At 31.5% G+C, this 12,065-nt stretch overlaps 2 protein-coding genes and 1 non-coding gene across 3 annotated transcripts; 1 reads left to right on the top strand and 2 right to left on the bottom strand.

Annotated features, from left to right (window-relative positions):
* Positions 1 to 1,770: 1,770 nt before the first annotated feature.
* On the bottom strand, positions 1,771 to 1,933 carry LOC111416563 (U1 spliceosomal RNA). Its single transcript, XR_011640200.1, has one exon. It is a non-coding gene; the product is annotated as a U1 spliceosomal RNA (small nuclear RNA).
* A 5,028-nt stretch (positions 1,934 to 6,961) lies between these two features.
* Positions 6,962 to 8,537, bottom strand: LOC111416558 (activator of 90 kDa heat shock protein ATPase homolog 1). Its single transcript, XM_023048613.2, has 3 exons — positions 7,944 to 8,537; positions 7,265 to 7,795; positions 6,962 to 7,198 (listed from the first exon to the last, which is right to left on the bottom strand). The coding sequence occupies exons 1-3, from the start codon at positions 8,301 to 8,303 to the stop codon at positions 7,055 to 7,057; spliced, it is 1,035 nt and encodes a 344-aa protein (XP_022904381.1). The 5' UTR covers positions 8,304 to 8,537; the 3' UTR covers positions 6,962 to 7,054.
* Positions 8,538 to 9,982: 1,445 nt separating this feature from the next.
* LOC111416559 (TM2 domain-containing protein 2 amaretto) lies at positions 9,983 to 10,657 on the top strand. The gene has a single exon (XM_023048614.2). The coding sequence runs from the start codon at positions 10,068 to 10,070 to the stop codon at positions 10,617 to 10,619; it is 552 nt and encodes a 183-aa protein (XP_022904382.2). The 5' UTR covers positions 9,983 to 10,067; the 3' UTR covers positions 10,620 to 10,657.
* Positions 10,658 to 12,065: the final 1,408 nt, after the last annotated feature.

The following is a 12,065-nucleotide window of genomic DNA, read 5'->3' on the forward strand; positions in this document are numbered from 1 at the left end:
GAGACACCACAATTTCAGTTGCTTAACACACTATAAGTCACCACAAAAAATCACGAAATAAATGGTATGATGATGACTGTAGCAAGACAATGGAAAAATGAATCCTGCAAGAAGAAACATGCAACCCAACCCAACAGAATCTGCCGTAGAAAAAAATGAGAAAGCCTAAAATAGAACATAAAAGAAATTACTGACAAAAAATTATCTATCAACCAAACAGCAATATACGCGAGGTTGACAACGAAACTAACTCAAAAGGTTTAAGTATTTTGAGTGTTCTCATAGCTGTGAGTTATCAAGGAGCTCAATAGCCTCAATGTCCACACAATGGTGGAGTCTCTCTTCGTGTCTTCTAGCAGAACTTGTAATAATTTCATCCACGGTTTATTAACTTCAAATTCTCGATTTAGATCACTGTTTCTGGAGCCACCTACTTCTTAATACTTTATTTTGGAATCATCGAACAATCGTTTTATTGCTCGTAAATCCAGAGTGGTCTAATTATTTGTCACAGCAATTTTTATTCTTCCATCGGAGCTTTATGTCTAAAGTCATGCCCAGATACTTGGCTTGATTTGAATAGAGTATTCGTTGACTTACTGGTATTAGCTCTATTTTTTGTTTGTAAAATGAAGATGTACGGACTTACTTTCATTTAGCTTTATGTCTCATATCTTTGTCCATCTCTGTATTCGTAAAATAGTAACTTGTAATTTTCCGGTTGATTCCTCATTATTGTTTCAAACTGCCAATATCAGGCCATGTCAAATGACATGATATTGAATTATTTTCTAATTGAGAAATATCACAGGTGCACAACAACTATGGGACCTTGATTTCTTTTAACTCAGAAGAATGTATAATAACTTTTTCCTGTTTCAATCGGAAGCATAGTAATATTTCTATGAACCGTTTGTATTTTTATAAGAATTAAGTTTGTGTATCAATCTTGTATGTCATATTTTGTCAAATGTCAGCCCGTATTGACCAACGTAGGATTAGTTTTGCTCCCACCTCTCTTTTACTAGCAGGAACTTTGTGCATATGTTTTTGACGATATAGACTTCTATCAAGTCTAGTATTTTATTGTGATCAAGAATGAACCACAAATTGGACCAGCTCGTCGACCAGACAATAACCAGAAGTAACACTGGCGGTATCCCACCAAATCTGATGCCATATTGTTGCGAGGAAGCAAGGTGCAATACCAAGGTCCGTTGAGTATTGGTTATAAGGTTATCCAACTCATCAAACGAATCGATGTCGGTGTCATTTCTGGTTATTCTGTGATACAGACATATTACGACGCATAAAAGCACAGAGAATGATATGGCTGAGACATCTGGATAGGATGCATGGAGACAGAGGAGTGAAGACAATTGTAAAATAATTTTCATTCTACGATGGAGGGATGATATAGTTAAGACACAAGATAACAGTTATTCTGTGGTTAAGATAACTGTTTGGTCTGAATCATCGCATTCATCATCGAATTTAATTTGTTCATCATTTTCAGTCCCGCATAATGTATCGACACATATAAAAAGAAAATTGTTATGTATACAGCTCAATATTTATAGTTAACTTTAATTTTTTTCTGATTTTGAGACCCCTTGGTAAATAAAATGGTTCATTATTGCACCATCAGAAAGTCTAATATCCTTATTGCTGTCGGCTCCTTACATGTTTTCTGAGTTATGACAGTGTGCCGATGAGTGATATATTGGGTAGATTATTTGACGATGATAACTTATGTTTTCATTAATATAATCCGGGTTAGCGCGTACGCAGACCCGACTACCAAAAATTACGCGCCCGAGTTACCCGCATTAGGGGTAATCGCAGGGGTCAGCCCGACCGAAGTGCAATGGAAGGGCCTCGTCCTGGGGGAACCGCCTTATTGATCACGGTAGCCCCTACGCCAGGTAAGTATGCTTTAATCGGGCAACTGGCCCCCTTGCCTATACGATATGAGACTATCTAGTAACTAGAATAAATATGCGCCATCTGTAGACACGACACAGCATTATTGAGGTGCTGATAAGAATGTTGTACATCGCATTTCTTTATTTATATATAACAAATATATATATATTTGTTATAAGAATTCGTCCTTTTTCTTTTAAAAGAGTCTTTTCCTTGCCTTAATTTATTTTTATGTATAAATGTACACGTTTTTGCCGTTTAGGGTAGACAACCCAAACATCAAAAGCACTGACCAAACATTCCTGGCAAATAATACTTAAATTTACATTACTTCAAAACTTCTATTTGATTCAAAACACAAAGGATTCCCAAAGAATGCTCGGTGTTGGCTAAAAAGAATTAAGAAAATCTAAGAAAACAAAAATAAAGTATGTGAGGATCGAAAAATATATAAGCGGAACTAGATGTTGGGAAGCATGGAAGGTAATTAAAGAACTCCGAGCAAACACAATGAATAAAGTAATTAATATTGAAACATGGGCCAAACACTACAAAGCCCTGCTGACTGTATACTTGAAGACAAAGATGAAATTACTCCAGAAGAAGTACAGAGAACTGCGAAAGAATGGAAAATGCGATATTTTGAATATGAGGAGTTTGTTATGCAAAGAATTGAAAAAAAATTTAAAGACATAACATATTGTATATGACCGTATGAAACACGGTACAAGTGATATCTATATAGATACAGTTAAAAACCTGTAAACAAATATGACATTTGTTATAAAAAACGGCAACACAATATCTGAAGACATATATATTACCAAAGAGCTCAAACAAGAATGCAGAAAAATGTAAAAATGTTATATGTTATATTGGCAGAAAACGAAATGAACGCAAAAGCCTGTTTGGTCATAGGAGGAAATGGAAACGACTTATCAATCGAGGGGATGAATATTAATAACACCAAAACCTAAAGGTATCTTGGAATTGCAATATTGAATATCGGCGGCGATAATGATGCAATTGTGTTGTATGGAGCTAACAAATAGCCAACCGAATAAAAATCGGAATATATCAAAAGGTAGTTTAAATTATAGGCACGTATGATTCCGAACTATGTACCATGAATAAAAAAAAGCAAATCAAGAATAAACGCCGCTGAAATGGACTACTGGAGGAGATGCCGCCAGAAAGCAAGGATGGACCAAGTGAGGTAAGCGATATCGTAAAGGAAATGGGAATGCAGATAACCACACTAGAAACCATAGAAGTAAGGTGGCTACAATAGTTCGGACATGTTTATTTATTTATTTATTTATTCGGGATACAACAGGGTTTCCCCACAATAGTATCCACTAACAGAATTCATATAAAAAAGAAATCAACATATAACAAAATCAAATAATTAAGAACGAATCAATACATCATAAAAATCTAGTATCAAAACCTAGTAAAACAAATAAATTCTAGATATAACAAAAAATAGTGTTCCTAATTAACAATACAAGCCAGATTGAACTCGAATTACCCAGATATTCAATGACAGATATTCAAACTTAATATTCCATACAACCGAAGCAAAATTAAGAAGCCATATACAAAGATTTGATACACTGTAGATTGGTAAATGAATTGGACATTCTAATAATACAACCTAAGCTTCTGTTCGCCTTACCGATAAGTTCCTCTACGTGATAGAAGATTAACAGTTTGGAATCGAGCACTAAGCCAAGATCCTTTACCTTAGCAAACACACTTAAGGATTCGGGTCCAAGCCTATAGTTTTGATTTAAAGTGTATCTTCCAGTGAACGTTATTTGACTGCATTTACCATAGTTTAGAAAGAGGCACTTCTGAAGTGACCGGAATAAAATTAGATATGTAATTATTAATTTTTACAACCTAGCATCTATCAGAGATATAAGATGTCAACCACATCAATAACCCATCAGTCATGTAAAATTTTTGTAATTTGGTCAGGAGTACCCCATAATGCAGCTTGTCAAAGGTTTTACTGAAATCGGTGTAAACAGCGTCGACCTGTTGATTTTTATTCAGACAACTTTGAATGTAATTTAAGATACGAGATTGGATTCTACAGATCGGCCACGAAGAAAACCATGTTGCTGCTGCATAATAAATGGTTGTATTGAACGGTATAATTTATCATAAACAATTTTTTCAAAAACCTTACATAAAATAGGAAGAATAGAAATAGGGCGGTAATTTGAAACACAATTTCTACTTCCACTCTCATAGATGGGACCCTTTTTTCCACTCTAATGGAAATACTGACTGAGCCAAGGAGCGACTAAAGATGATGAAGTGCGGTTTAGCAAGTTCATGTCGCCAAGAAAATACGTGGCAACCCGTCAGGACCTGAACTTATCTTATTATCAATTCGAGTGAGGGTTTACGCCACATCCTCGAATGAGAACCAAGGTTGGAAACTGCAGTTTACAGTAGAACGTGGTTGTTGCTGAAGTCCACCCTGAATGAAATCCGAACTAAAGAAAGAGGCGAATAGTTCGGATATTTGGTGACCATCTAAATTGCCATTGTGTTCCATACGAGCCGGAAAACTGTTGCCATAATGTTTTTTATGTTTTGCATAGGACAACAGTTGCGATGGAAAAACAATCAAAGTAGATTGCATGTTGATTAGATATGATTTATAATCACTCGAGATCAATGTCTTATACCTTCTACGTAATACTTTGAAAGAAAGAAAATCCGCATTCGGTTCAACTGGCTGTAAAATTTATTTACGCATAGATTCATTTCGATACCATTAAATAAATCATTCCAGTCTACACTGAGAAGAACATTTTTTATAAGACTGAAGGTGTCCAGATGGTGAGAGAAACCGAGCAGAATGGAAGAGACTTTTTGGGCGGGCCAGAATCCACAAAGAATTATCGGACTGATGATCATGAATGCAATGTATTTGAAAACGCTTGGTAAATATCAATATTGGTGGCGTAGATGTAAGATGTTTAAGTGGCGTAGAAATTTAAAGTGTGTTACAATCTGCTTCCAGTTGATTTCTCATACTTTTCCTTGATTACAAGCTTCCGTTTTTTTCTATTTTGCCTTCATTTAGTCCTTTCGAATCCATATACTTCTCAACTTCCACTCTCCATGACCACCTTGGTCTTCCTCATGTCACCTTGGATATATCCATCCAACGCGCATAGGAGTTCTTCTTCCTTCCTGTTTACCTGTCATCATTTTCTTGATAACCTCCAAGTTTGGCATATGTTCCACATGACCCGCTCATCTTATCCTTATGATTTTAACTATATCGGGGTTATCGTAAATCCGATATAGCTCAAAAATATATTTTCTGGGTTTGCTCGACCACGAGTCCAAAAATCCTTCTGACTACCTTACCTTCAAAGAAGATGGACCTACCTCACTAGCGTATTGTATATTGTTATTTTTGCCTGCAGGTGAGCAGAAATGTCTCTGAAGACCATGAAGACATCTGTTTGCGATATTAATGCGTCTGATTTCATCATTACATGTATTGGTAATGTTCATGAGATATCAAAAATACACAAAACTATCAACTTGTTCAAAAAAGTATTCGCTAAACTGAATTGGTGGCAAAAACTTGCTTGGCGGGTTTCTAGTCTCTACTAACAACCATGTGCTTTGTGTTCTCCTACTTAACAGTCAGGCAGACTCGTTTTGCACCTTGTTCCAGTATAATGAAGCGTTTCTTTTGCTGTGACCGATAAAATCAACATCGTACCGTCCCATCTTATTCTAATTTCTTATACTGCCTTTTCCAGTGCGAGATTAATGATGATCAGTGACGCTATCATCATTTTAAGACCTATATAATATTTTTTAGTATATTTTTGAGTTGTTTCAAGTATTTTACATAAAAAAACTCTGCTAAAAGTTGCAACATCAACCATTCTCAAGATAAAAAATTATTTGTTACCAAAAATTCAAAATATCGTCATTTTGCGCGTTCTATTTTTCTCAAAATTGAATAAATTTTTGAATTCTTTGAAGTATTTTACATGAAAAAGTTAATAATCGTTGCTTTGATATGAAATATTTTGGACTAACAGTACAATAATTGAGGATACCATTATTCTGCAACTTGTGGCGACCGCTACACCAACTAAATTGTGTTTTTTAGTACATTTTCGAATTCCTTGAACTATTTTACGTAAAAAAGTACCCTATACTAACAGTTGGGTCACCAATCGTTCTCAAGATAAAAGAATTTTTGTTAAGAAAAATAAGTTGGGTTAATAATGTCTGTTCTAATTGATTGCAGTCTTTGTCTCTAGTTTTATACATTACATTGGATACTTAGATTTCTATGAAGAGAAGATGTTGTCATGGAGGACTCTAAGGAAGTTCAAACTATAACATCCTCCCATACAGGCATAATTAACCATTAAGATAGACAAGAGACACCCAAACTTTAATAAATAAACAATAACCAAGATGTTAGAAGCCCTGATATTAATTGATAGTTAATCTTTTCTCATTTGCAAATAACAAGTATTTGATAATAATAGAAAGTTGGTTAAGAGGAGTGGAGTGGGAAATTGTGGATGATGATCTTGATCAGAGAGTGAAAGAGGACGATTGAATAGAACAATTCAAGTAGAAAGGCTACTAATCCAGCTGGATTTTTCTTATAGATTACACAACATCCTACTTAAATATGGGATGTTAACTAATCCAATTAAAATTGTTTAATCATTTATTAAACTTAACTCACGTACAAAAAACGTTTTATTGACACAAACACACCAAGAAAGCGAATCGCAATCTACTATTGTTAAATTTATCAGTTAAAAATTTTTACACAAAATAACCTAAATTTTCGAAATCAAACTGGAAAGAAATTTCTACATCTCCCATTATTCTGAAAACAATTAACAAGGCGGAAAGAAAAAAATTTTAAGCTTTTAGGTGCAACAAGTAAAATTATCTATGAAAAATAAAAGAAAAAATCACATCTAGAAAAAATAAATCTAGACAAAAAGTATCTAGCTGAAAAAAAATCAATCTAGATATTAAATATTCGCTAAAAAAATAATTAAACCAATTTAGAAAAAAAATTAAATTGGAAAATTAGATTAGAATTAACTAATTAATCGATTGATGTGAAAAATGCTCCAAAACCAAAGGTTCTTTTCATTGAGTCCCAATAATAACGTTCCCAATTTTGTTTAGTCACTTCCATTTCACTTTTAGGTACCCCAATTTGTACCACGGTAATTTCTGTATGATCACTCTAAAAAATATTTATAAATATTTATATAATTTAAAATTAGCCCAAAAAATTAAATTAAATAATTACTTTTTCATCTATATTAATTGTAACTGTTGAATAATGCCCATCAGGCCACTGCTTATATCTCCATTGTTGAACAATCTTTTTCCCAGGAATTAATTCTTCAAAAATCCCATTAATATTTCCACCAAACAATTCAAATTTACCACCTTTTGAGGGTTCCAATTTAACCGGCCCTCTTGTAAATGCTTGGACCATTTCTATACGGGTCATTGCGTCGTAAAAGTCTTGAGATTTACATTGAAACTTCTCGGTGATTTTGATAGTACCCGTATCAATTTTTAATCCGATTTGTTTTGAATTGGAAACAATTGGGGCCATATTAATCTTTTTATTGAACCCACTTGTTAATGTTTTAACACCATCAGGCTTAATTTTTTCGTCTTTTTTTGGTAAAATCATTCCTTTTGAAAATTCTTCTTTTAAACTAACAATGTATTGGGTTAATTTTTCCCTTATTATTTTTCTACCTTCTTTATGCATGATTTCTTTTAAAATTTCTCCTTCTTCGTCGCTATCATTTAATGTTATTTGAATCTAAAAATAAATAAAAAATTAATTAATAAATTAAATTTAAAAAAAAATATTTTTTGAGGTTATGTCATGACGTTTTTAAATGTCAAAATAAAAAAAAATAAATTAAATTTATACTCAACCCTTTTTCTAAATGAAATAATCTTCATACCTCGACTTCATCCACATTATTTTCTTCCGATAGATTAGGAATGGTAACTTTTCCAGAATGTTTCATTCCCGTTCCATCTTGCAACGTTCCGGACCACTTCAATGTAACATTCCATTCATAAAAGAATATTAATTTTCCTTTTCTGTTATTAGCCGAGGCTTCGCCTTCGCAATCATCCACCTGCGTCACTACTAATTGAGCCAATTCGCTCGGAATCTCCACATTTTTAAACAACTCCTTCAAACGATCTCGCGACCAAGCACTCGCATTCTTTTCAGTCCAATGCCAATTATTTACATTAGTCGCATCGGGACGCTCTTCTACAATCCAACGTGGGTCTCCTTCGCCCCATTTAGCCATATTTATAATAAATAGTTGTATAAATGTGTTTTTTTTGAGGTTATGATCCCTTTTTTTGATGGAAACGTCACTTTAAGAATTAAAATAAGTTTCACGTGGTTATTTAACGCTCACTTTTAATTTCTTTTGAACTCCTTGGAATGTACGTAGCAATTTGAATAGAAATGTGCGCTTTTTGTAGGTTTATTGAGAAAATCTAGAAAATTCGATTCTTAATTTGCTCAATAACAAATGATTGATGTTTAAATTAATAGATGGCGCTGGCTTAGTTACTTTGATTTTTAATAAAAATTATTTATATTTTTATAAATATTAAACACTTTGATAGTACGTTTTATATCATTATAATAAATCGAATTTAATTTAAATTATTTAAGTTTAAAAAGAATTTTATTGTTATGATTAATAATTTTTAATGATACAATATTCTTCAATAGATGGCGCTGTATTCGAAATTATTTAAATTTATATAAACAATCAAAAATACTTTGATATAATACGTTTTATATCATTATAAAGTATCGAATTTAATTTGAATTATTTAAGTTTAAAAAGGATTTTATTATTATTATTCTTTTAATGATTAATAATTTTTAATGATACATTATTCTTGAATAGATGGCGCTGTATTCGAAATTATTTAAATTTTTATAAACAATAAATACTTCGATATAATACGTTTTATATCATTATAAAGTATCGAATTTAATTTGAATTATTTAAGTTTAAAAAGGATTTTAGTTTTATTATTCTTTTAATGATTAATAATTTTTAATGATACATTATTCTTGTATAGATGGCGCTGTATTCGAAATTATTTACATTTTTTTTATAAACAATAAATACTTCGATATAATACGTTTCATATCATTATAAATTATCGAATTTAATTTGAATTATTTAAGTTTAAAAAGGATTTTATTTTTATTATTCTTTTAATGATTATTAACTATTAACGATACTTCATTCTTCAACAGATGGCGCTATATTCGAAATTATTTAAATTTTTATAAACAATAAATACTTCGATATAATACGTTTCGTACCATTATAAATTGTCGAATTTAATTTGAATTAGTTAAGTTTAAAAAGGATTTTATTTTTATTATTCTTTTAATGATTATTAACTATTAACGATACTTCATTCTTCAACAGATGGCGCTATATTCGAAATTATTTAAATTTTTATAAACAATAAATACTTCGATATAATACCTTTTGTACCATTATAAATTGTCGAATTTAATTTGAATTAGTTAAGTTTAAAAAGGATTTTATTTTTATTATTCATTTAATGATTAATAATTTTTAATGATACAATATTCTTCAGTAGATGGCGCTGTATTCGAAAGTATTTAAATTTTTATAAACAATAAATACTTCGATATAATACGTTTCATACCATTATAAAGTATCGAATTTAATTTGAGTTGTTTAAGTTTAAAAAAGATTTATATTTATTATTTTATTAATGATAAACAAGTTTTATTAGCACATATTATACTACAATAGATGGCGCTGTATTCGAAATTATTTATAAAGAAAATAATTATAATTAAAAAAATTAATAATAACATAATTATAAATCAAAATAATAACAAAAAGAATAAAACTATAAACAAATTTATTTGAATTTAAAAATTTCATGAATCTAACCTCACAACTATTTACATTATCCTGTCAAAAATGTCAAAGTTAAGTTAACCTTAAAATTACCAAAATTTTATATTAAAATTACCAAAAAGTTTAAATAATCTTCTAAGAATGAAACTAATTATATTTTTAATTTTATTATTACATTTATCCTCATCGAACGGAGAGCATCTCTTACAATCAATACAACAAACTCAAAATGAAACTTTTAACCCCCGAGGACCTAAAGTGCTTTGTTCGTTTCTTTCGTGGGAATTCATAACGTGTTTAGAACCTGAAGATCATAAAGGTAACAAGACTTCTCGCGATGAACTTGGTCGTGGATGTGTCCATTTTGGTGGGATGCGTTATGAAGAGGTTGAACGAACGAAGGTGGTTTGTAAAGTTTTGGATGGTATCGAATGTTATGGAAATACGACGTTTCTTAGAGAAGGAGTGCCTTGTATTAAATATTCGGAGCAATATTTCACCACTACTTTATTGTATAGTATATTATTAGGTTTTTTGGGGATGGATAGGTTTTGTTTGGGTCAAACTGGAACTGCTGTGGGGAAATTATTAACATTAGGAGGATTGGGTATTTGGTGGATTGTTGATGTGGTGTTGTTGATTACCAATAATTTAACCCCTGAAGATGGTAGTAATTGGAACCCTTATGTGTGATTAATATGTTAATTATGTAAATAAATAATTTAAGTTTTTATGCTTATTTTATTCTTTTATATGTATATTTATTTTTGTACAGGAAAGCTTTTAAAATAAAAGTATTCTAGTTATATTTAGTGCATCTAGTGTAAGATAGGTTACGCTTAGTTGCTCTTAAACCCACCGTTTCATACTTTAAGATCAAACTTTTTATGCGTCGCTTTAAAGTTTGTCTTCAGTAGGGTCATTACTGATCCACTAAAGTAAAATGATGACTTTGGGATATGATCAACATTGATTATAATCCGCTTGACGTTTGCTTGTATCGCAACGGTAAACGTTCAAAATTCTGATTTACTTTTATAACTGAAGACGTTAATATTTTTATATCTAATATAAACATAAATTTCGAATTGTTATTGTTTACTGATGATGTTTATAACTTTATATATCGTATCATAAGATGATATATCACAAAAAGTTTATAATATTATAAGATGCCCTATCTAATAATTTCGATTTAAAATTAAAGATATCTTCCAAGACAATATCAAATTCATCAAAAAGACCAAGTTTTTTGCAATCCTCAGAAATTTCTAACATAATTTGATATGTCACTTCCTATATATGACATTAAAGTTCGCTTTTAAAAGCATAGATGGCCCAATTTATTCGTGTTTTGTTTTCGGCCATCTTGATTTTATAAAAGTATATATATCTTGAGTGTTGTAATACCTAGATATGTCGAGTTTGGACTCATTTCAAATGTTTTTTAATTATCTACCGCTTCCCAAGGATCTTGAAAAGTTATGAAATGCCTTGTAGTCAACAGCTTTTATGCTGGGGAAAAAAAATTACAGTTTGCGAGGCTTCTCAGGTTGTTAGTTGCAATATAGCAATGTGGAATGCAAGATCGCTTTACCAAGCCCGAAAAGTTTATGATATCATTGAAGAAATGAATAGATTAAGACAATGTTTAATATATGAATATTAAGCCTAGTATTCAGAAACAGATATAGGCGACTATCGGCACTAAATGGGTATTATAGTTGAAAAAACTCTCCAAAAACATGTCATAAACTTAGTGCCTATATCGGAAAGAGTCCTGCAACTACAAATCAATGCTGGTCCTGTACCGATAAACATCATTCAAGTAAATATATGCTTCCAAAGCAGATAAAATTTATGTGCAATGCACTGGTGATTGCAAACTTTTCTTCCATGCTAAATGTGTCAAGATCTTTAATGCGAATTTAGCGCAATATAAATCGGAAGGCACTTTTTGGAAGTGCACTTCGTGTAGGGAGTGAGCAAATCGCTCCATTATCATAGATGAAGACCCTATAATGACTTCTACCTCATCAGTACCTACCGCTGTCGTAATGTACCAACTTTTAAAGTCTATCCAGTCTAAAATAAAAGACATGAACGTGAAATACGGCGAGTTGGTCAAATCTATTTCGT

The sequence above is a fragment of the Onthophagus taurus genome, chromosome 3 (assembly GCF_036711975.1).
Source record: "Onthophagus taurus isolate NC chromosome 3, IU_Otau_3.0, whole genome shotgun sequence".
Taxonomy (NCBI): Eukaryota; Metazoa; Arthropoda; class Insecta; order Coleoptera; family Scarabaeidae; genus Onthophagus; species Onthophagus taurus.

Bases quoted from the DNA above. Each gene is read 5' to 3' on its own strand.
- LOC111416558 (XM_023048613.2), bottom strand. From the start codon at position 8,303: ATGGCTAAATGGGGCGAAGGAGACCCACGTTGGATTGTAGAAGAGCGT. The intron at 7,796-7,943 runs GTATGAAGATTA...ATTTATTTTTAG, and splicing joins ATAATGTGGATGAAGTCGAG to ATTCAAATAACATTAAATGA. The intron at 7,199-7,264 runs GTAATTATTTAA...AATATTTTTTAG, and splicing joins CAATTAATATAGATGAAAAA to AGTGATCATACAGAAATTAC.
- LOC111416559 (XM_023048614.2), top strand. From the start codon at position 10,068: ATGAAACTAATTATATTTTTAATTTTATTATTACATTTATCCTCATCG.